The sequence below is a fragment of the Colletotrichum jinshuiense genome, chromosome 11, assembly GCF_051148585.1.
Source record: "Colletotrichum jinshuiense chromosome 11, complete sequence".
In the NCBI taxonomy this organism is placed as follows: Eukaryota; Fungi; Ascomycota; class Sordariomycetes; order Glomerellales; family Glomerellaceae; genus Colletotrichum; species Colletotrichum jinshuiense.
In genome coordinates this window covers 225,838-250,443 of record NC_139304.1, presented here as the reverse complement: position 1 = coordinate 250,443, position 24,606 = coordinate 225,838, and the positions used below count along the sequence as shown (strand labels likewise).

At 52.4% G+C, this 24,606-nt stretch overlaps 4 protein-coding genes across 4 annotated transcripts; 2 read left to right on the top strand and 2 right to left on the bottom strand.

Annotated features, from left to right (window-relative positions):
* Window positions 1–2,304: 2,304 nt before the first annotated feature.
* On the bottom strand, window positions 2,305–3,620 carry EsH8_XI_000052 (uncharacterized protein; the record flags this gene model as incomplete). Its single annotated transcript, XM_083273960.1, has 3 exons — window positions 2,305–2,974; window positions 3,085–3,144; window positions 3,607–3,620. 3 exons carry the CDS (start codon window positions 3,618–3,620, stop codon window positions 2,305–2,307), a joined length of 744 nt encoding a protein of 247 aa, XP_083120296.1.
* A 2,452-nt stretch (window positions 3,621–6,072) lies between these two features.
* EsH8_XI_000051 (uncharacterized protein) lies at window positions 6,073–8,854 on the bottom strand (the record flags this gene model as incomplete). Its single annotated transcript, XM_083273959.1, has 8 exons — window positions 6,073–6,305; window positions 6,446–6,660; window positions 6,734–7,235; window positions 7,314–7,404; window positions 7,704–7,916; window positions 7,981–8,279; window positions 8,447–8,472; window positions 8,763–8,854. 8 exons carry the CDS (start codon window positions 8,852–8,854, stop codon window positions 6,073–6,075), a joined length of 1,671 nt encoding a protein of 556 aa, XP_083120295.1.
* Window positions 8,855–14,546: 5,692 nt separating this feature from the next.
* On the top strand, window positions 14,547–15,890 carry EsH8_XI_000050 (uncharacterized protein; the record flags this gene model as incomplete). Its single annotated transcript, XM_083273958.1, has 1 exon — window positions 14,547–15,890. The coding sequence occupies one exon, from the start codon at window positions 14,547–14,549 to the stop codon at window positions 15,888–15,890; it is 1,344 nt and encodes a 447-aa protein (XP_083120294.1).
* Window positions 15,891–21,390: 5,500 nt separating this feature from the next.
* Window positions 21,391–22,054, top strand: EsH8_XI_000049 (uncharacterized protein; the record flags this gene model as incomplete). Its single annotated transcript, XM_083273957.1, has 2 exons — window positions 21,391–21,679; window positions 21,732–22,054. The coding sequence occupies 2 exons, from the start codon at window positions 21,391–21,393 to the stop codon at window positions 22,052–22,054; spliced, it is 612 nt and encodes a 203-aa protein (XP_083120293.1).
* Between the last annotated feature and the right edge of the window lie 2,552 nt (window positions 22,055–24,606).

The window sequence follows — 24,606 nt, the reverse complement described above, 5'->3', positions numbered from 1 at the left end:
GTTTGCCATTGGCTAACACTCGGTAGATGGCTGGGCTGGTGAGGGCCGAGTTTTTTGCCATCGTGAAGATAAACGGCATTTCTACGCCACCGCGGCGGGTGTCGGACCGCAGGCTCATTAAATAAGGTATGCTCAGCGCTTTAGTGGGGGTTGATTGGCGGCCGATGGGCTGGGTCGATCTATTAAGTCGATCTGTTAATTAGTCATAACGGGAGTTTCTGTTTTTTGTGGTATGATGGTATTGGCCGAGGGCCAATCGGAATTTCGAGACCAAGTGCCTCTACAAAGACAACTGATTGGACCTTTAACAGATGATTGATGATGGGTGCTGAGTTTCCAACTCAAACCTAGGTTCTAACGCTGGGCTGCACCTTGAGCTGCAAGGGCGCCCAGAGCGAGGACGGCAACTCCAGGAGCTACCTACAGCTTCTTTTACTAGGCAGCTAGCGAAGCTGCCCCTGAAAAGTTTAGGCAGGACTCGGACGCCTCAAAGTTAACGGCCTCGGTCGACCCCTGTCGCCTGTTTCTCCGCTGATATATACAGCTGATTGCGAGCATAGGTAAAGAGGTGCACCTAATTATGGCTGTTTATAGTCGGCTTCCATTTCTAAACGGCAGGTTCCTGTGGGCGTTTTCACTGACGACTTCATCGACATGAACTGGGCCTTGACGAAGCATTTGTATTTCATGGACAACAATGTCTACATCATCCGATACTTCGTTAAGCGGGACGGCCTGTCTGTAGAGCATTCTGCGCTGTGCACTTATAGATACCACGTTTTTGTGGGTATGGTCCCTGCTGAGGTTATTGCGCAGCGCCATGATATCGAGCTTGAGGCTTTGCAGATGAAAGACAGCCAGCCTGATATATCTGCGCCGAGTTTTATGCATCTTGTTTAGCGGACGACCTCATCTCATTACTGAAGCCCAGACTCTCCCTTGCCCGCTCCCTGGAAGGCCAAGAATGGGGGCAAGTCTACTAAAGCTTCTATTAGGCCTGTTCGAAAAGTTGCTCCAACTCTTTCAAGAACTTCAGCTGCCCCAGAGGTTCCGTGGATGAGTTTGATACTGAAGGTCATAGGAATGGCAACGACACTGATCAAAAACCTTCACCTGGCCTCGTCAAGACCCCTCAGAAGCATAGTCGTCCTCCAAAGCGGTACGGTTCCTAGACACACTACTGACGAGGAGTTGTTGACATGGATCACAGATAAGGCCTGGGTCCCACGCATCCGCCCACGCCGGACATGAGCTGTGCGGCTGGTACCTGCCATGTGCTGTCATATGAGAAAATGGGCCCACTCGTTCCTCTTAAGTTATAATTATAAGAGGGAAGTCTGGCGCACCATGAAGGCTGGCCGGTCATGGTCCAACGCTCGTGTTTATTTAGCCCAGTCACAACAGCTGAGTCTTTCCTCTACCAGATCTAACCAAATAGGAGCAAGTTTACAAGTGTATATACCTAGGCTTGGCGCTCGCTTTCTGGCTTGGATGAGAGGGTAGAATCACTATATCTAGCACTTCTAGGGAGGAGATGGATGCATTAGGTCTCCCAGTTGAAAGGGACCAAAGAAGCTACGAAAGTTACACCAGGCGACGAGCAGAGGGAGCAAACAATGGCCCGATGTAAGTTAAAACCCGGTGTCTAGGCAGCGAACCCATTTCACCAGATGACGGGGGAATGCGTGATGGATGCAGCCGGGACTAGATACGTCGCGATTGTGAAAAATAGCACCAACACCGTATCTTTCCACTCAGCCTCCTTACATTATATTTTTCTTTTTCTTTTTGTTGGGAGGTGGGGGAAGGGGATTTAAAGCATCACGTTACTCAAGTTAAGGTGCCGATGAATCAGCACCCAAACAAGAGCGTTCTAATTCTGTTAGTATCACAAGATACCCGTACGGGTGGTAAATCGAAAGAAGAGCAAAAATGCTACTGTATTCTGTAGTTGTGTATGTGTGTAGAAGGAAGAAAAGAGAGGCAGCCAGCGGAAGCAGCAGTTGTGAAGATATCACCGTTGGCGGCCCGGAGGTAGAATCTCCAGGTCCGAATTCTGCCGCTTCCCGTGGCCTGACCGCCTGCCCGTATTCTGGCTGGGTAATCCAACAAATTCAACTCGGTACAGACAATAAATCAGTATAGATATGCTGCCACCAGCCACGTCATCATACACTTTCCCACTCATTAGCCCGCATCATCCCACTAACAGCTCGCTCGCTCGCCCCATCGACAAAATCGTACATCAGGCTAGGTCAAAGCCTCGGCAGGTCCGTCTGGCCCTTCTGGCCCGTGATCATGACCCTACGACTCGAGCAAGTTAGTACTCCGTTGCACACCAAAAGGGGACAAGGGCAGGGCAGGGGAGAAGGGGGGGAAGCACATGTTGAAGAAGGCATGGATCTTGATGCTGCACAGCTCATTCACAGCACGGTCTACCAGGTCGTCGACCTCGCCCTGTGGCAGACCCCGCAGCAGCAGCGTGGGTTTCATTACGTGTCTGAAGACGTGGTCGAGGTAAATGTTGGAGAACCTGGAGAACTCGCCCATGTCGGCGTTGCGCCGGATTTCCGGCCACGGGTTAGTCGGCCAACGCACCACCTCCCCCCTCACGCGGACGAACCCGGCCGCACGTAGCCCTCTCGCAGTAGCACCTCCGACCCGTTGCGGCGGGGCCCCGGGCTCGGGCTCGGGCTCGGGATCGGCGGCCGTCGCAAGCCGGAACTGGCGACACAACTTAACCATGCTCGAGTCCGGGGGCAGGGTGCCGTCGTCGGCCCGCGGGAGCCAGCTCATTTCTATCCACTCGATGGAGCCGCCCTGCTTCAGATGTCGGTGCGCCTGGCCGAGGACGCCGTCGGGGTCGCGAATGAGTCCGGGGCGGGGTGTGATGCGAATCAGGTCGTACAGGTTTCCATCCAGCCTCCACGGGCCGTCGAGCTGTGCCTGATGGAAGAAGACGTTCGCTTGGGGCCTGATGCATCAAATCAGCTCAGATCGGCTCTAGAACAGCTACCACGGACACACCATCGACACGCATATCCTGTCGTGGATTGTGGAGAGAAAGGGGGGCTCTCGACTTACTTGTCGGGCTGCGCCAGGCAAGGGTCGAGTGCATCGATGGTGGCGCCGTCTCCCAGGGTCCTTTGGTGAGACTCATCAGCGTTGGTCCAAGTGCGGCAACCAACTACCTTTGTAAACGTTCGGGTCCGAGACCTTACTCAGCCATCTCCAGCGCCCAGATACCACTCCCGGCCCCGACATGGAGAAGCTTGTGGCCCGTAGACGTCTTGGAACTTGCGATGAGCCTCTCATCGCAGAGCCTGTAACACTTTTGTTCGATGTCGCACGTTTCCTGCGCGTCGCGAAGCCCGCACGACGTTAGAAACAGGGCCTGGCCGACTGGTTGGCGTTCACTAAAGGGAAGACGTTACCGCCAGTTTGTCCATCCGAAGACACTGGACAGGGCAGCGCTCGAGGTGGTGGCAATCCTGGACAGGAAAACTGAATGGCGGCGACGATGAGAATCAGTCAATGCTCGAAACAGCCGGAAGAAGAGCCAGTGCAGAACACAGACACAGACACAGGATGGGGAGTAGAACGTACGTATGTTTAGGCATAGCGGGGCTAGATGGTTCTGCAGATGAATCTACTGAGGAGGTAGGATGCGGTTTTGGGTATCGGCTGGCGCCGCGGAAGTGAGGATGAAAGGGACAAGGAGCGAAATATGACAAAACAAAGAACAAGGAGAAGAGAAGCGCGAGAAGAGACAAAGGGAAAAGGGAGGAGGAGGGGACAAGACGGCTCACTTCTCGGTTAAAGTTGAAACTCGAAAAAAGAAGGACGAGTTGGAAAAAGCCATGGTTATTCTGAAAACAATCAACTCTGTGAACTTGCACCGTGGGTCAGCAAAGCAGACAAACAATAAGGCCTTGTGCATCAATCAGGCATGATGCATGGGAAAAACTAATGCATGATGCTTGTTGGTCTACTTGCCTGCTTGTTTGCTTGCCGGCCAACGGCGCGAAGCCTCTAACATGACATGTCCAAACGAGTTGGATGTATCGCACCGAATGAAGTATCGAACTCGTTGCTGGATTTATTTTACACTCTCGGATATAAGCAAAGGCCCAAGTAACCAACCAACTTGGCTACCATACGTGCGGTAGACGCAAAGCCCAGGCAGACTCCGACGGCCGGGTAGGAATGTGGACTGCGGCCAGGAAGCCGTCGGGGGTTGATCGGTGCAATGCAACGTCTCTGTGGTGGGAGTTTCGACAGCCTTATCGTACCCACTCTTTAATCTCGGACGTTTCCATCTCGAGAAATACTTCAAGCGCAGCAGGCTTTGGCGCCCTGCTGCATGCATGTCCGTCATCCAGCTGCCGCACACCCAACCGCCTGTTGGCCGTGGGCAAGGCTGTCGCTCCAGCACCAACTGGCGGTGTGTTGGCAAGGATCAGATATGTTGGCAGCAAGGATCACAAACCCGGGCGCATCCAGACACTGTGCATTGGGGCATTTCGGGGGGTTCCAACCAGCTGGGAGGATCATGGATGGATGGCGTCTCTTGCCAACCACGCCCGCCGTCTGAAAAGGTGTGCCAAGCAAGCAGTGCGGGGATCCAACGGGGGTTATTGAAGCCAGTGATAGTTGCAATCAATGGCAATGGTAATGCAGCATGGCAGGTGGTGGAAGAGGAGAAGGAGAAGGATCAAAGGCACGGTGAGGATTGCACAGCTGTTTCGATGGGTTGCCAGACGTGACGAATCCGAGTCGACAAATATAATGTGCCCGGCTAGCCGCCTCGTCTATTGATATGCAGTCAACCGCCCGGATGGCCCTGGCGCCTTTTACCGTCCGTTCCAACACGCTGCCACGCGCACATTTTGGGGCATCTCTCCCGCCCGCCGTCATTGAACGATTGAATTTCGCCGAGAGTCGAGTCAGCATGTACAGTACAGCACGGCGCGTAGTAAGTTGGATCTCGAAAGACACCGACTTGGTGGAACGGCTACCGACCGGACGGGAGGAGACTACAGCGCCCTCGGATGAGTCAAAAAGTCGAACCGGGTGGCTGCTGAGAGCCTCGAAGTCGCCCCAACGAGCCTTTATTTCTTCGAGAACGAGCCCGTATTGCCAAACATGCAAACCTCCCACCCCCCCCCTCAGTCCCAGAAACAGATGTCGACCGCTATGGATGGTTAACAGGAACCTGCAACCGCGCCCGAACAGACGGTGACCATGTTGGGCCCCCCTACCGGGCGTCGGACGCGGAAGTCTCTCCGATACGACGGCACCGTAGCGTCACCACCTTTTTCGGTCAAGGTGGGCGGCCAGACTTCCAGACTTGACTTGCATCTTGCACCAACACGCACACACACGCTCCCCCTCTCTCACTTTGCCCCCCACCCCCATCTCTGAGGCGTCTCCTTCCCCTGTCCTTTAGCCTTGCCCATGTCCAACCGACATGCAATTCCGTTCATCTGGGGTGGAGCGCCATTAGTTCCGGGAACATCGCATTGGGTTTCGCTAGCGTGGATTCCTTGATACCAATTAGAGGTGCTGTGCCTTTTGCCCCGGCCAACCTGGCACTTGATACTCGCCTGGTTTCGCTGCATCGTCATCACTCCACCCTTGTCTTCCATCCCATCACTAACCTGAAGGGAGAGCATCGCAAGTAGACGAGATATGAGAAAGAGACCACACTGTTCAATTGCAAGTCTATGGAGAACCCCGGTCCACAACACAGTCCTAAGAGCAGGTCATATTTGGGTATCAGTCGTAATCGTTAATCGCGAGTCTTCGGCCGGAGACCATTCAAACCATCCCATGCTATCAAAAGAAAAGGGAAAAAAGGAAAAAAGAAGAAGCGGGAGAAGGAGAAATCACATCGGAAAACATGGAGGCAATGACGTGGTACGTTCTTCTTCAGGCCGCCTCAGACACCCTCAGTCGGTCCGTCAAAGCCTGTTCTCCTTCCTCCAGCAACTCCGCCGAGAATTCCCAAACTCTTGCATAGGCCCGCAACTCATCCACTATGCATTGCGTCCGTTGTATGTCGGCTTCAGCTCAGTTCGGCTGCTCCGCGTCTCCAACATCACGCGGCCCCGGCATGTCCCGGTACCGGCTGTGCAGCTCCCTCGTCTCCCGTGCGAGGGCCTCGGCGCACCTAGGAAGTGCGCATCGGCCGGCAAGGAGTATAGGTTCGCCGCGATCCGCTTTCCACGCTGGCGCAGGATCACGAGGACCCAGTGGTTCCCGGACACGAACACGGGTAACATATTGGCTGACGACGTCGACATCTGCTCAAACTTGGAACGACAGCGCGTCGACTGACCCGACGTCGTAAGGTGGTCGACGAGGACCCACGAGCGCTCCCCGCAAGACTTGGACATTATTTCCAGGCAGCACATGACCTCGCCGCCCTACAGCCAAGCCGTACCGTCATTGGCTTGCATGGGCTGCTGCTTCGTTGCCGTCATGCCGTTGGGGTCTAAAGATGCCGCCGCCGCCGCCACCGCAGCGATTGACCGGGCAGGCGATGACGGGGCAATTGAGGCGTCGCTGGGCAACGACAGGTCGGCCAGCACTTCAGGCGACGCTATCGTGTCTTTGGGTGACGGTGGCAGACCGCTTGAGCCGTCGAGGAACGAGTGGCTAGCTCGAAAGAGAGACGGCTTTGACCCGCTGCCGCTCGCCGTGCACACTCTGGGCTATCTGGGCCTCCTACTCAGCTCCCGGGGCTCTCCGTGCCGGGCATGAGGGCCCGTCGTCCGGATTGAAAGTATTGGAAGCTCCGGTCGTTACTCCAAGCAGGTCGTCGAACTTGGGTCGGTTTCTGGGTTGCTGGCTGGGTCCGAGGGCATCCTCGCTCTCGGCTTCTGGCTTGCGGCGTCTTTTGCGGATGGCGACGTTGGGGATTGAAATAAAATTTTCAGGCAAGTTGGCGTCGAGGAGCGAGCCGGCGGTGTCGATGATGCCGTTGTCGTTGTCGCCAGTATTAACACAAGTAGTCTTTTCGATGCTGGACAGATGTTGAGGAGAAGATTGTGGCCGTTGCGGCTCGCGCCTAACCACCGGTGGCTCTCGGTCGTCGTCTAGGCTGGTATCGCCGTCAGAGTAGGATCCAGCGCGGAAGCCATCAGGACTGCAGCCGCCTTCGCCGCCGCCGCCGCTTGAATTACTGGGAGAACCGGCAGAGCATTGATCGTGATCATGCAGGCCGCCCAGGCCTGGTTCGATGTTACTGTGTCGGGATGCTGGGTTTCCTGATGTTGGCCCTTGAGCTCAGTAGAACTTGGGACGCGAACGGGGGGTGATACTGTCGCCCTGTTGGCCGTCGTCGCTGTCGTCGTTGTCATCGGCTAGCGAATTGAAGCGTAGCAGCGTGTTTTCGATCATCTGGAATCCTCAGTCACCAGCGATCGCTCGTCACCAACATGGGGGACAAAGGTAGAAAGGTTATTAGAAGCAGCAGCAGTAGTAGAGATATTGTCGTTACTAGCCTAGAGGTAGAATCCCTAGGCTTCGCTACTACAGGCAACCGACTACTACTAACCCCTGCCTGTATTCTAGTTAGGGACTCCAACAGTCTATATATACTCAATGCAAATAGCATCGCTGTTTATGTCCATGACTTCGCCAATAGTGATATTTTCGGCTGTCCCTGCCGTCCACAATACATGGTTCATAGTAGTGACGTTGCCGTTATCTCCAAAGTATGGTACAAAAGCCGCCTCAGGCAAAATCTTAGGCTGAACATCTATAAGATACTGGAAAATAGCAACATTTTTGCCTGAAATTTCGGTAAGACGGGACGCGTTCTTGCTTTGCCATTCCCACCAAAGGCGATCGAGGTTGGCATGGTGTAGAAAGAATAGGGGGTCAGCCGGAGAAAGAGACACGTCGTCCATCTTGTCCGATAATTAGCAATAGCCCAATTCGAAGTATAGAATTACAGAAAGGGGTTATACATACAGTACCACCAACAGCAAAATGACCAGCTATATGAGGGGTCTCGCTAAGACAATGGTTGAAGTCGTCATATCCCTCAAAGGCGTTGCAGGTATTGACGTTGTCTTGTGAAACCAGGTCAAATTGGTCCTGCTTTAGGCTGTAAGTCAAGCATTTCTCCTCGCCTCGTTCAAGCTGAATGTTAATATCGTATCGTAGACCAGTGAATGGTCCGTCCGAGAGACAGCCGTTGTCGTCAGTAGCGCCAGTTCCAAAAGAGATTGTCGGATCACTACCCCAGATGGAAGCCGCAGTAAGAGGTCCTGTAGCTTGTTCCTCTTGCTCATTCCAATATCTGTTTAAGATTTCAGCTCCTCTTCGACTTCCATGGCTACATGCCACGTAAGATTCTTGTATGTATTAAACGTACGGGATAGGTCCAGTGTAACCACATTCTTGGCGGAGGAGGTTCTCATGAACTGTCATATACCAACGGTGCCACGGAAGAAATGCTCCCTAAAGTGGTATAGTTTACCCATTAGAACAAATTACTGTGTAACAGATATAGTTACGTATGTGGGCACATACAACGCTATGAATAAAAAGCACTTGAGCGACATGAGCTGTCTGAAGCTCATCCCATCGGCTTTTGGCGCCAGCATAGTTTGTCTTTGATGGCGCTTGGGCTGGATCCATTAAACAAAGCGTTGAGTTTATATACTCGGCTTTCTCAAAGTTGCTCAGAGCAGACCTATAATCGAGTGATTAATACTCCCCCTCCCTTGGTCAGACTCGAGTTGACTTACCAAGACTTGCGTTGTGCCGGGTTGGTGCAGACAGCCGAAGCTGCCTGAGCTGCGGCCAAAGCAAAGACCGCGGTAGCAAAGATTTTGATCATTATTGCAAAGTAACAAACCACGACTTGAATGAAGCTTGATGTAACGAATGGCCGAGAGCATGCAGATCATAATGATTGTGGGATATGGAGGGCTTCTTATGTCATTCAACTTGTTTTGCCAAGAGCCGACTCCATCTATTCAGGTCATCTCCCTTGAGGCATTAGACGTAGTATTGCAAGGTTATGGTGGCTTTTCACTAAACCCATCTAGGCTATCGATTCCGTAAACTATACTGGAAAGGAATTATAAACCGGTGATATTGAAGATATAAAACATACGATGGCGGCATGCGCTTGCTACCCTCTTCTGCCTTCCCCAGCAGCAAGATAGATTCGTAACTGGTTGTATCAAATGGCCAAGAGTCTTTGGCGGACAACTAGGACTCTTGGTGGACTAATGTGGAGTTCTGAGTTCGCTCTCGCATAGCATACTATTTTTTAAAGAGAATAGCGGCCGCGTGTTCTTCATTGATATAGAATCCGCAGGGCTTTTCATTGGATGGCTTAAGATCCTGCCCAACGGCATATAGATCCAAGCCCTTGGCAAGTGGAGTATGCTCTATTCGAGAAGTTGTTTATTCGTCACAACTTCACACAGTTGGATCGTTGGCTTTTCTTTGGAGAGCCTTCTTACTCCCCCTCCCCCCCCCACTTTGCCTTGATACCGGAGTTAAAGGGATATAAGACTCGTAGAACCTCTTAACGAGAAGTTTCCTGATTGGAACTTGACCCTTGGTGTGAAAACCTTGTAATTCCATGGGTTGGTATCTATCTAGGCATCGACCGGTTATAACTTACCTAGACAGCCAACTGAATCCGCTGTGGATCTATGTTCCGGCCAAGAAGACAGATTTAGTGCCGTTAGTCGTAAAGAGATTTTGAATGAATCAGGCCACGCTGCTCACCGGGGATATACTTAAGCATGCTTTGTGGCCGTCACATTGATGTACACCTACGGAGTATTCCACTAGCGCGGTACAGAAGGAACACGGAGAAACCCTTTTCACTCTAATTAACCTTTCACCCCGTGGAATAGGTGTATATACAGCTGTTCAATTTTGTTGATGACGAATCCTGCAATCTAGTATGCTCAATTCTGCCAATTAGACATGACTCGCTCTTATCGGCGCAGGGAATAATACCAGGAACCCGGTGGCGTCTCCATACTCTGTGACATGTTAAACCGAAATTTCGCGCTTAACCTGGCACTGGACCCTGCGGGCTGCACCACCTGCGCCGTTGACGGTTCTTCGACGTCCCATGTAGTGATGAAGCAGCCGGTCGTGACCCTTGTGGTGGCCACGAATACCTTCCGTTGGACACTTCAAAGTTCATCACAAGGCTTGTCTAGACAAAAGCCCACTCACCTAAGCTATCTTATCGTGATTGTCTTTGGCCCACTTGGCGAATGCCTCTGAGCTTCATTGTTCCGAATCCCTTTGGAAGTGGGCCATCGATCGTTGGCAACAATCTCCTTGCTTCCCGTGGCAATTTTCCAGAGTTGAGGAGAATTTCGAACTTGGCTTCGAAACAAGCCTTTCCTTCTTGCGTGCTGCTCTGCTTGCCTAAACTGTTGCGACGACGTCGGTAGCCTGTCGCTTCTTCAGCCTGGTCCGTTGCTGGAATGATGCTGCAACACAACATTAGAGAGGCCCGTCTGTCGAATGCACCAACATTCCTCGACGTCGCATTGGGGTGCATTTGGGTACCCGACATGTGAGATGCTGACGGTGAGGTAACCCGAGGTGTCCCTTGACGGCGGCTGCGAATCTCCGATTTTACTTCAAGGATACGTTCAACGGCATGTTGTCCGGTGTTGGAGATTTCGCCGAGACATGCGCAAACACGACGCGTCCATCTAACTTATATCTCACTTTTGGGCAACGAACCAAACCACACAAACCACGTCAAATGGCCGTATCAGGAAGGCGGGATCAGCCAGCTAATCGAGAACAGGTGGTGGTGCGTGGGTGGTCGGCCTCGAAAGGAACAATGGTCGATTCGGCACAAGTTGAGCGACGTCGGCCATGTGCACGCGTCCTGTCCCAGTCGGCAATCTTGTTCCTTTTCCACAGAATCCAACCAAGATCCTCAACAACGATTCTCCCCCTGCTAGACCTGAGTAGAGTAGCTACAAGTTGTCTTGACGGGTGCTACGGGGCTCCAAGTAATAGATCCCAATGATTTTGTTTCCTGACCCTCGTCAGCCAGAAGCAAAGAAAAATAAAATAAAATAGAAAAATAGATCAGACAAAATGTCTCAAGCGTCTGTGCGCACCAGTGTACATGGTCGTTTGATGCATCACATCTTCACCGTCAAATACCGAAATGATGGCGAGCTCCTCACACCCTCTCCCGGGGGGTCAGAGGCTGCCGATGCCGAAACATGCAAGTCCACCTTCCCGGCATGGTCGGGGAAACCCCGGGTGCCGAAAACCAGTCGCACGCTCAAGGCAGAACCGGGGAAATCCCGGGTATTTGTCACTACCGATAGATGATTGGCTGGAAGTCCTTCCTCTCTCCAATCATTAAACCTGTCCCAGCACCACGACTTTATACCCAAGATGCTATAAGCCATTTTCCCAACTTATCCACACTTTAATCACTACAATAAATTGGCCTCTATGACCGCTCCGCTTCATTCGCCTCACAATATACCTAGGCACGACTGAGCAGTTTTGTCTCCTACCACTCGTCTGACATCATTTCTCCCCCGCCTCCCTATCACCGCGTTATAACCTTACACGGCTACTAAAAGCAATAGATAACTAAACGTGAACCGTCACTAGTCATCTGACGCATGGCACACACCATCCAAGGTGTCGAGCACAAACCAGGCCGTCTTGAGGGACACTCTTGGAGGCGAGCGAATCAAGGACACCTTGGCAGGGGTCGCGATTGGCTAGGGGCAGTTCCGACCGGTTTTCAAGGTGGAAAAGGCCGGTCGGAACGGATCAATGGCCCCGCCCAAAGGTTCCCAGTACTTCCCTGTACCTGCACGTGCTACGTACAAAAGGCCTGGTTGCCCAGCAATGTGCAACGATGTACCAGGTCAATTGTAGGCTGAACTGCCATCAGATTATGCGCATGGCTTCTTGACGAGCCTTTTTTTATTTTTATTCTTTTCTAATTTTTCCTAGTTGAAAAGATTAGATGGGCTATGGGAACGAGGAGCGAGCTGGCGCACATAACATAGTGAGCGTGACTGGTTGGGAGTGGTGGTGTGTGCAGTGCAGAAGAAGCCGGAATGACGGTGGGTAAATTATGTACTTGGATCTGTTCCGGAGGATGAAATTAGGTCAACCCGCTCAACCCGGCCCGGAAGATTCTCGGGTCTTGGGCGCGACCAAGGGGCGGGGGTGTAGTTACACTCCTTCCGCGACTTCATCTGTCCGACTGCAAGAGGCCAACTTCTTCTTCTCGCTTCCTTTCCGATGACGGAAACTTCGTCAGGCGAATCGACCACTGCATCGTGCCCGTCTGTCCACACCCTCAGTTCTCGCTTGCCATGCCGAGCTGCAACAAGGCCTCGTTGGTAACTGTACACCACGGATCCCGCAATCCACCGAACGCCCAGATCTGTCTGACTGGAACGGGCGTGGGATGCCCATGTTGGCCCCAGGACAATTGTCTTGCACCGGCTAACACCGGGTCCGATAGTGGGTGGAAACACCCTTAAGTGACATGGAGAAGAATTCCTGATCCATGTTCTGTCATTCGGTTGTGCATGCTAAGGTACCCATGTCCGTTTTCCTACGGGTTTTGTCTTCTTCTTTTCCGCCAGAAACGATTGCATCATCATCGTCTGCAGCTGTTCAGCTGCGTTTTTTCCCCAACTTGGAAACTTTTGTCCTTTACTCTTCATCATCGTCCCAAAACGTCTCTTCTTCCTCTTGTCGGTTTTTCCTTTCATCTCTTTGGTCTCTTCCTGCAATTTCGCTCACAGCTTCTTCTGTAGCCTGGCGCCGCATCCGCAATTCCGCTTCATCCTTGTATGAGAACGCCAGGCTCCCACCTGTTGGCGCCTGATCTCAACGGAAAGCACCCGGAATACTCTCCGACTACGGCATCTCGATGGACTCTGTCTTGCAACGCCGCACCCCAACAACGTATTGTTCCTACTTGGGGCTCGAGAAAGTGAGGACGGTGTGCTGAGTGAAAATCGATGTGGGGACTGGGTCAACTCAGACATGGCCAGGTTTACAACAGAATCCATTGAATCCCACGAGGCAGTCGAGCACAGGCTTGCGTTGGCCAACACGTGGCAGCCACAAGGAATCTTGCGCACAGCCCATGAGCTGGCGAGACTGGTGAGATGGCCACAGCATGATTCATTCTCAGCGGACAGAAACCCCTAGACAAGAGAACCGCTGGTTTGAACTAGGCCTGCATCCACGACGAGCAAGTGGGGCATCAAGAGGGGACTCGACGAACTGCTAACGTAGCTGCTGTGATTGTCGCGCTCGCCGCATCGGTGTCGGATGAGTAAGTTGGGCCTGGATTTGAACGGTCGGTGCGGTCAGGACCACATGTGTGTAGGGACGGGAAGGTTGTGTGGGGTTTGCTTGGTGCGAGTGGAGGAGGTGGCATTGTGCACCTTCTGGCGATATGTTTGCATTTTCCGACGTTGTAGATTTGGACGCCGTATTCCGACCTCGTTAACTTTTCAACCTTGCTTACTTCCGATCTTGGATAATTCCGGCCTTGTGAATTTTCCGACCTTGTGCATCTTCCGACCGTTTGAAATTATCAACAGTCCACTCCAAGACCATTCAATTATCAACGCGGCGCCGGTCGGTTGGACAGCCCAAACTGCCTTGCTTTCCTTTAAAGACAAAACAAAACCGACTTGTGCGTCATTCTGTGCGTGGTACCAACAACCATTCATGAACGCCTCAACTGCCTTCAGCACCGACACTGGTCGCTTGACCTACGCGGACAGGGCAGGCTGAGGCTCCGGCCTAGCCGTCATCACCAAGCCGATTCCAACCGCAATGCCGACTTTAATAGGCCTGGGCTGATAGAAGCCGGCAACAGCAGTCTATGTCTCTGATTCCATGCTGTTGTCTAGAGTATAGAACAGGCCACGACTTAAGAGCGCGATATTGACGATGGCGATGGCCTCGGAAATGAATGGTCGGAAACCCCAAGTGGGGGTCGGAACGCTAATTGGGTGGGGTCGGAAGTTGCAGTCGCTCGTTCCTTGCATACGACAACCTAGGAAGGAACCACGAGACACGAGCACCTGCCGTAGCTTCCTGCCAGACATGGTTCTATCACGTGGTCCTGGTCCATCTTGCTCCTTGGACTTCTCGCGTAGGCATCGAACCTCCAAGCAACATCAACATCACCCTCTGACACCCGATCCTGAGCTCGTCTCTGCGAGCAGGGCTTTCTTTGGCCTGTTGACTCAGCAGTTTGGACACTTGGGACCACCTCCGTTTGTCGTTTGTTTTGGAGCTTCGCTGGATCAATGCACCGCTGATCGGTACGCCCAATCTGCAACCTCCTGTCCATCGTCACGGCACCAAGATCTGTATTTCCACAGCTTATGTTCTCATTCATCCATCCTTGGTTCTCGTCCTCCTCAACTGGATTACCATCGCCGAAACTGCTGCTCTCTCGGTGCAACGGCAACAATCGGCACGAACCGCACGCCCCTTCTAATCACAATCCGGTCCACGACCCCGACATGTCAAGGCCGCCCGACAAGTCTTCTCAGAAAAACCACGAGCGCCGCGTGCTGTACCTCAAGGAAAAGTGGCCCGGCGGCCAGTTCATACCAACCCAGTTCGTCCACAAAGAGCCTGGACGGGACCTGGTATCCGACTTGTACACCATCACCAGAATCTACACCGAATCAAGCATCCCCCTCCATCACATGTGGGAGCCCGCGTCGCCGGATAACCCAGCCAGAGGTCTCCTGCGTCGCCACATGACGCAAAAAGGCGCGCACTTCATCACCAACGCCATTGGTCTCGAGGCGCGGAAGGAAGCGACCCGCAAAGGTTGGCCTGCAACCGAGATGACAACACCGTCGACGGAACCTGAAGCCCACAATCCCGAAACCTCGGGCAGTCACGGCGACAAGGCCAACGAGACGCCCCCCGGTGGAGTTGTTGGCCAGAGAGACCACGGGCTTGAAACCGACAACGGCGACGAGGGCGGTGAGGATGAGGATTGTGAAGATAACATTGAAGGCGACACTTGCGTGGGCTCACCATCAGCGACGTCGAGCGGCCAGACGGCGGGCGGCAAACGCAAGCACGACATGGTGGGCCCGAGCCCGAGTGCACTGTCGCAGGGCACCACCGCAACAGCGGATGGTCGGTTGACAGAGAGCAGGCGAATTAACGGGATGCATGATGAGCCCGACAACCTGCTATCCTACATTGCCAAGGTCGATACAGAGTACGCCGATTCACTTCACAGGACATTCAGTCAGGTCCCACGCGTGCTCGCAAAACTACGCAACGAGGCAAAAAAGACGAAGCAGAAGCTTGCTACACTGCGGCTCGAGGTTGAGAATAAATCGTCCGGGGGCCAGGTCGACCAGGAGATGGAACTGCCAGTCGACGCGGACGACGACGCAGCCGCCGGCGAAAGGCCCGGCAGAACACAGCCGTCGCGCCATCTCAATCCGCTAGTCGCCGCCGAACGCGAGCTGGGCGACATCACGAGGAAGCGGGCGGAGCTTGAGGGGCAGATCGGAAAGCTGGACACCGAGGTGTTCTCGCTCGGCCAGATTATCGATTCGTTGTCTCGACAGCTGTCTGAGTCGAGCCAGGATATATCCGCCGTCCGCCAGCACAGCATGCTGCAGATGAACCGCGAGTTTCTCGAAAAGGCGCAAAAGGAGCGCGCCGACATGCACGTCAGACTCGGCGAGTTGTCCCAAAGGGAGTTGGCGGTGCGGCACCGACGGGATGACGTCAGGGATGCGCAGATGCAAATCGAGCTGCTCGAGGAGGAGCTGGATCGATGCGAGCAGGCGGTGGCGGTTGTCGAGGGTCAGTGGAACGCGTTGTCTCAATGATTCTGAGCCCTCTCGAGTTGTTGTTAGGATCGTCTTGAAGGACGAAGAAACATGATTACGAGGTACGAGTAGCGACGCATTCTCACATACCTGCTGGTGTATAAATGTAGCAAAAATGTGGTATTCTACGTAAAGCTCTTGTTTACCTCGTTTCTTGATGATGCGAGGCATCTTCGACTCCGAAGCGGCGTGATGGAACGCATGTTTTCCAAGAAGCAAAGCAACGTGTGCGAGCGGAGCGACCGCGGAGCAGGCCAAGATATTCTTCCGTCTTTTTTTCCTAGAGTCTGGGGAGGTTATCAATCCACCACGCGCAAGCCGCTTCTCAATCTTCTCACCTCCTTTATCTCGTCCTCGCTTCCTTCTTTCTGAGAGTCTTTGTCTACATCAACATCATCATCCCCGACAACGTCAACAGCAGCATCTGCACCCTTATGGATTCTCACAGCTGCTTCTCCCACCCTAGATACCCGCACGGAGCCCATCCCGGGTCTGAGTATGACTGCCACGGCGCGTCGAGAAACACACACACACACACGTCTGCCGGCACACCTCATTTGTGTCCCAACGCCAACGCATCAAACCTCACCAAGTAGACGCAGAAACCCAGGCCGGATTCCATAGATGCCTCCGTCCAACCGCCCCCGCTCAAATTTTCTTGGTTCTGTTCTTCCCGCCTGCGCTGCCAAGGCATCTGCCTCGACACTCTTGTCTTTTGCACCGACAAAGTCGAGCAGTGTGGCCGAACGGGCGCGCGCGACAGCAAGAGAGGGAGAGGGACAATAGACTGCCAAACAGCTGAGATGAGAGTCATTGTTTTTGTTTATCTTGTCTCAGCCAAAGCGAGACGTTACATATCGCCTCTGACTATGTTCGTATCCTTTCCCCCTTTTCCTGTTCCCGCGCCAACGAACAGACAAATGACAAACGCCGCCACATCTCAGTTCATATTTCATGGCTTCATGTCTGGATGAACACGGAGGCAAGACAAGGAATACCCGTTCAAATCAAAAAGCAAAAGAACATACAACACCAGGTATTCGCTGGTCGTCACCGACCCAACTACTAATCCGGCCCTCATTGGCTTATCTATGGGAGAGCGGACGGGATCCCGAGTTTTCCAATGGGTATGGTCGTATGTGATAGATTCTGGGCATTATGACAATCAAATAGCCACACGGCAATATACAAAGCAGGTCCCCCGATACCTCCAGCTTTACTGACAAACCCATCAGCTTGTTTAATGCCTTTGTTACACATGCATGGCTGATGGAGTTGCCTGGGGCACTTGCAAATCTCGACACCAAGAAGGTCAGCTTGCGTGAGTCTCAGCACCGCACAACTCCTAGTGAATTCGCCAAGTCAATGTCTCGGCACTTGGGTTATTTTAGTAGACGTGCGAGAGCTGGTGCCTCAATGCCGTGCTCTGAGTGACCTAGAATTTCTTTCGTCTTATCTGACATACCGCCTTCCACCTCCGGGTTCTGCCGGCTCTGCCTCCAAATGCCCAGCACCTCATCATTATCATTAGGTCCACTCCTACACTTTTTCTTGCATCTGGCAGGCTTTCTGTGAGGCCTGAACCAACGGCGTACACGTGCAGCGCATGCCCATTTGACCTCTATGTGAGCTTCCTATGTACCTACCTAGGGAGATGATGCAATTTGGGGCAGGGAGCAGAGTAGCATTTTTCTACAATAAGTGACTCTAGAAATTGGCTTGAATACAGCCCTTTTGTTGAGCAGTGCAGAACAAGATTAGTTTTGGTGCTTTTCAGACCGACTTCTGTGTCTCGATTTTCCTGTGGCCACGTCGTCACAGTGAATCGTCCTCAAATTTACCAACGCCAACCCTTAAGCCAATGACCCTCTGTGGGAACGATGCCGTTATCTCTGATTCCGAGGTCTGCAAGCATGCAAGGCTGGGCTGATGGTTCTGCGCAGCGGCGGCCATCTTCATTGTCAGCGGAAACACAAGAAAACTATCTCTGGAATTAGTGAGGGGTGGTTGGCTGGGCCTTGGCGGTGATGCATCTGGACAGTTGCTGTTGCTTGAGCCTGGGAATGTAATCTGATCACGGCGACAGAGCCCGTGAGTCTTTATACCGAGGTAGTTGCAGCAAGATGTCATGGGGGGAGGGGGAGTTTGCCTCTGACAGCTTCGTAGCATCTGGGTATGGAAGTGCTAGGCGAGGCAGCACACCGGAGACTTAGTTGGTGAATGTGATGTAGCAGTTGAAACCCCCTTGTTTTGGGCAAAGCTACCTGGGATCATCAGAAGAGCCTTGGGCACGGTCTTCTTTGCGCTGGCTGGCATCTAGCAGGGTTAGGGTTAGTTGCCATTCTCTAAAAACTAGAGCATCTATCAACCGTGACTTGGGTAATTGTATGGCTTGCTTGAGTATAAAGAGCAGCTCGTCTCTTTATATTCTCATCTTTTTTACAATAGCAGTCAAAATCATTCTCCTTACTCTCTCAACTCAATCCTTTCAACCTCTTCTCCAGTCTCTTTTCTGATGACCCTCTCTACTTTCAAGCAACAAAGATTGGCAGAGCTGGTACCTTCTGCGTTTGAATGAGCGGCTTGCTGGCGCTGCCCAGATCGGCCCAGCCCGCTTACAGACATAGACTGCCGCCTTCTCGTGATGGACCATTCTGCTTTACAGGTATTGATACAAAGTATTGTTTTATAGACATCCGCAAGGAAGAGCGCTAACATCTTGCTACTGCAAATCATCGCGTTGGCTGGGTTGGAGAATTGACGACACCCTTAACCCGCCCTCTTAGTATACCTCAGCTCCTCCAAGGATGTTCCTAGCCCCGCCCTGGCATAAAACGGTTTTCTCTCTCTTGGCTCGGGCGAGGAAAATTTTACTGCGGCGGATCGACGAACTGTTCACAGGTCCAAACACAGACAGGTGCCACGCCGTCGCGGTAAGTCACCCACAGATCGAGTCCGAAGGCAGCACTCGTTGATGGCCTACGCCGGGAACAAAGATTCTGATGGCCAGTGAATGGGACTTCCCCTCCCCCCCTTTTTTTCCCCGGCGTTTGTCGTTTTTGCTCTGATAAGTAACGACAGTCGTGAGGAAGTGTGGTTTATGCAAATGGAGAGAAGGCAGGGTTCCATCACAGAGACGACCTGTATAATGGCCAATGCCGTCTTTATAGGGTTAGGGTTAGGAATTCCCCCGACCTCCCGTCGCGCAGACACCAGTTGCTTGCTGGTTCGCTCGCTTCGTGAATTGTGTTGATGCGGTCATTGGTGCCATAACACAAAATTCAACTGCCAGGCGTGTGTGACCGGGGAGAGGTAGATACGTATAGAGGGCATTAGCGACAGCGAGGGGAATGCACAAGATCTCGGCGATGAAGAGTGAGTGGGGATCGGTGACCTGTCAGACCAATATGCAGCCGAACATCACTCGCAGCAGATTACGCAGCCTACATCCTGAACCAGGGTTTAGGCTGCGTCACCACACCCAACACTGCATTCGTCGCCAACCAACAATGATCTGCAACGGTTTCTCTCTTTCGGGGGGTGAGGCGAATCGTGGCGCTTGTTCGCGATCCCCCTAATTAAGCTGCCTCTTTCCGTCATCCCAGGCCCCAATGTTTGTTTGCTCTTCGCCGTATGCCAAGTCGCTGATAATGTAGTTGTTGCCGAACTAGTTGTATGCCATGCTTTCGGGCATTGACATGGGGAAAAAAGAAATAAAAGAGAAAAAAGAGTAGTGCAGGCGGCATGACATCGATTCCATGAATCAGTAAATCCCTGTAAAGGTCCCCCACTCATTCGAGGACGGGACGTTGGTGGCGCAATGGCACAGGAAACGGGCAGCAGGCTGCTCGAGCTGCAGAGGCCCAACGGAAGAAGAAACAAAACGTGACCAAGATGCCTTGGCATCCACAATGCAATGGAAGCCCCCCAACATGGGTACAGTGCGCAACTTGGACCAATCAACCTAATCCGTGTCAGAGTACGGACACCCCCCTGGGAGAGTAAACTCCACCTGGTGCCTTACGGTCTTCACCATGACTGGTTGCGAGAAGGAAATCAACCAACAACCACAACCAGGTTGGCGGGTTGTTCTCATCTAGCCAAACGACCGGTGGATGAAGCTGCCGTGTGGGACAGGACCGGACGAGACAGTACTGGACTGGGCGAGAATCGGTATTATCGGTCAAGGAATAGTGCTTTGAGAGTTGCACAAGGCCCTAGCCGCCGTCGCTTATTTGCTTATCGAGGATTGAGGCAGACCAACTTACACGTTGTCCAGCTGGACCCGCTCACAACATACCCTCAGCTCGCAAATCTCTCCCGTGTCTTTCCATGCTCGCGCCTTCATTTCATTTCAGCAAAGCCAACGTTGATCATTTCAGAAAAGGACTTGGGTTTAGCGGCGCAGACAAAGATAGATTGTGGCATGGACGGAGCCGGGGAGAGATGGTGATGCAGACCAGCCGCGTGTTTGATTGTTGTCATGGTGCCAACCACACCGTATTGGCGGCGTAGTTACTTGGACTGGTTTAAACCGCTTATTGGAACCTCTCCTTGTTGAAGAACACCCAAATACCACTTCTGCGTTGTAGATATCTCGCCCTAGCCCATATGTAGATGACTTGACTGATTCAGCTCCAAAGCATCATGGATAGACGACCTGACTTTCATCTTTAAAGATGACGGGGCCACCTTTTCACTTTTACCCTCCCTCTCGCTCTTCTTGCCTTCACTTGCATTTCTGAGACGGCTTGCCCTGATTTGGTAAGTCGGTTGGTTTTTTGTCCTATTATTCCTTTCTTTCATCGCTTTATTGCGCTTTTGCATTTAAAGCGGCGCCGATGGGATGGGGCTGGGGAGAATTGAATGTATACTCTGTGGAATCTACCGCCATACAATTCATGAAATTCGTGGTTCTATTTGTGGTTGAAGTGATGGGGTGGGAATGTGGGTTGCACCGCAAATGCAGTGTTTTCAGACTTTTTGGTGGGCACTGTAGCATAGGAAGTCAGTCATGCTAGGTAATTAGCGTGTGTGCTTATTTTAGACTTGTTCTACAGGCTAAACAGAACTTACTGCCGATATAGCTGGGATGTTGAGTCGTTATTTAAGTGAGGCTGGGGGCACCTGGGGTTTTCTGGCTTCGCTCTCGCTCATCAATACCCACTTTTAAAAGCCTGCAACTTAGGTGGGAGAATCTTGATGGAGACGGCCGGCGCCAAGCAGCAAACCGAGACCGAAGCCTCCAAGTGACGATGTACGATTATTGCCTAAGACAATGCCGTTAGTTTGGGGTTTGCTTTTTGCAGCGTCGGTTCGGCAGCGATCATTATCCTCAGCGAATGTCTAGATTAAATTATAAGTTCCACATCATTCCTTCAAGTTTATTCGCTTTATACCATTGTCAAACACAGCGTCTGCAACACATCTTATCACCAGCATTTGCTTCATCCTATTGCCGCTACCAGCAACCAATCAAACAAAACCAGCAACCGCCAAAATGCGCTTCAACAACGTCGCCTTGTCTCTTGCTGCTGTTGCCTACGTCAAAGCCAACGTCCAGCTGTTCCCCAATGAGATTCCCATCCAGTGCCTGGCCGTCTGTAACCCCATCTTCCAGCTCGGTCGGATCTGCGAGGGTGAGCGCACCGTAATTAGCAATGGTCCGACGGAGGACCGCCTTGAAGCGCAGTGTGTGTGCACAAACACCAGCTTTGACGTCTCCAAGTACGCTGGCCTGTGCGCTAGCTGCATGAGTCAGAATGTTGACCACCCTGACTATTTGGAAGGTAAGACAAATCTCTAGCTCGTTGGCTTCAGTTGCTGACCAGAATGACAAAGACATTAATGACATCTTGTGGACTTGTGGCTTCCCTAGCACATCCTACGTTCCAACGGCATCCTACGCATCCTTTACTCCCTCCGTCCAGGCAACCCCACTCACAAACTCAGCCCAACTGACCACAACTATTGATCCCCGCGCCGGCGGTGGGGCTTCTCCGACGCAGTCCAGCTCCTCTGGCAACAACGGCGGCACCAGCAGCGGCAACCCCACCACGGCCAGCTCCCAAGCTACCCAGACCCCGAACGGAGCGGGTGTTGTCTCGCCCCAGGCTGGGCTCGGTCTAGTTGGTGCCGTAGCTGTCGGCGCTTGCTTCCTATAAATGGATTTCATGAATTCTTGATCAATAAAGGCCTCCATTCAGGATTTAGCTTGCATTGCAGGCGCTATAGTAGTATAAGCTATTAGCGGTCGTTTTAATTGCTAAGTTATTGCGGGGTCACAATATTAAAGAGATTTAGAACAGCTGTTCATTATTGTTGGTATCACAGGATACCCGTACGGGTGGTAAATCGAACGAAGAGCAAAACTGGTACTGTATTCTGTAGTTGTAGATGTGTGTAGAAGGAAGTAAAGAGAGGCAGCCAGCGGAAGCAGCAGTTGTGAAGATATCACCGTTGGTGGCCCGGAGGCAGAGTCTCCGGGCCCGACTGCTGCCGCTTCCCGTGGCCTGACCGCCTGCCCGTATTCTAGCTGGGCAATCCAACAATTATACTTCAACATTTGATGTTTACTAATATAACACCAATTGTCGACGCAATTCAGTCCCAAGCAATCTGCACCAGCCTGCAACTAAAAATAGGTTTCTAAATTGTTTGTAAGGTCTCATCAGTGTGTTTTCCTCCACCTTTTTATTAAAATCGGGAATATATGTTAATGTCGGTTTCTTGCCAGTTGAGCCATCTCCATCGGCACCCCTTCAAGAAACGTGAATCCCGCGCGAGTCCCGCAAGGTCAACTTGAGCGACAGCGGAAGCGAGGTCGACAGCCGTGTAGACGTCTATGTGCCGCTTTTCAGTAACCCGCGCGAGCCAGCAACACCACTGCGACTCCAAGGTAGCAATCATGCGTCAAGTCTACCCCAACGCCGCAAGCTAGACACTGAGGGGTAGTTGGGGGACCAAAAGCAAATGCCTGTAGGCAATGCCGACGCCATGTCCCCTGTTGACGACGAAAGACGACGCACTTAGGGTAGAGCTGATACCTTGTTAAATTCCTAGTAGTTCCTTGGCACTTCATATTCCTACCCGCTCATGATCGGTCATGCAATGACGGCTGGTTGGATTACTTTCCGAACGTGGCCGATATTCAGCATGGGCATGGATCGATCTCAAGCCTCATGCAGACTAAACTGAAACCAGTCAACAGTGTATTGACGATGAAGGGTGTGTGTAAGAAGCCGAGGTTGTTTTGATTAAAATAAAATAAAAAAGGCATTATTCAGGTTGCAATACTACTAGACGTTGAGTTGAGCGTGCTATAGGACGCAACTTGTGGTCGCCATGTTGCGGGCGTAGAGGACATGTAAACGGCATCTCGGGAACAGTGCAACGTCGTTTGTACGCATCTCCGCCACCAAAGTGAAGGTATCACGACCGGAGGTGCTCATGGGTATTGGTCAATGTCGACTGCATGTAGCGGTGACATTGGCTTATTCCTGCGTTCCTTGTGGTGGAAGACTGGCTTAGATTGACAAATACATCAACTTTGCATTGGTGTTGGAGTACAGGGGCTGCGCTCGGCTACCTAGCTTCACTAAACCAACTACCAATCCGCATTTCAAAGACCAGGATTATCTTTACAATGATTTGGTGGCCATGTATTGAAGCAGCTTGCAGAGCGAAGAAGCTGCTCTGGGTTTGACAGCAAATCAGGGGAGTGCGGGCCACGGATGACAGAAATCACGGGGATGGCCTGCGACGTCAGGGCGCACATCCTGCCAGACAGCACGATGCCGACCGAGGCTCGTCACGAGTCAGTTCTGATGGTGAACAACGGGCCACGAGGTGACGGGCCGGATGGGTGGCTCGGAGGTAGGTCGATGCCGCATCACCGCCAATCCCCAAACACTTGCTTCCCAATTCGTGTAATTCGTGGATCGGGCAAGCTGCGTGTCATACAACGACGAAGAGGCGAGCGAGATGGAATGGACGAGGCGAGCGATCGAGATGAGCGGGCGGGCTGGAAGCAGCCGGGCAGTGATTGGGGCGCATGGTGGTGAACCCTGAAGGTGAACCGTGGTGGTAGGGAATGGCTTCATCGCCATCGTCTTGACACATCCACCGACCAGAACAATTTACACTATGGGCGAGGACACGCAAAGGAATGCCAAAGCAAGTACATTAAAAGCCGCCAACTGAAGGTTTGGGGATGGATGGATGCAACCCCCGGGTATCTATCTAACCAACTCATGGGTATTTCATTCATAACCTCAACCAAACGCCAAAACCCAAACGGTAAAACCTAAAAAAAACAAAACAACAATACAATGATGAAACGACACAAAGATTTCAGCGCATAACTAGGCACCTGGATTTCATAGGAACCCATCTATTTACCTTAATGTATTAGTAATGCGGTTTAGAGTACGCGACTTCTTCGCCGGCCCTGTAGAGGGGATATAATCCCCCTTCACCACGTCATCCCCTACGTCATCCACCCCTACATCTCAGCCTCGTTTACGCTTCTAGCCACACGGAAACATAGCTTGTAGAAGACGTTGTTGGAAGGATGACAACGGCTCATACGAGACCTCGGTGTGGTGGATCAGGACACTCGCCTGACTCGGGGGTGGTAATCGGGGACGAGCGAGCTTGTCGAGGAAGGCATCTGATACCCGAGCCGTGTAGACCCGCAAGCAAGTCTTGTCGTCGA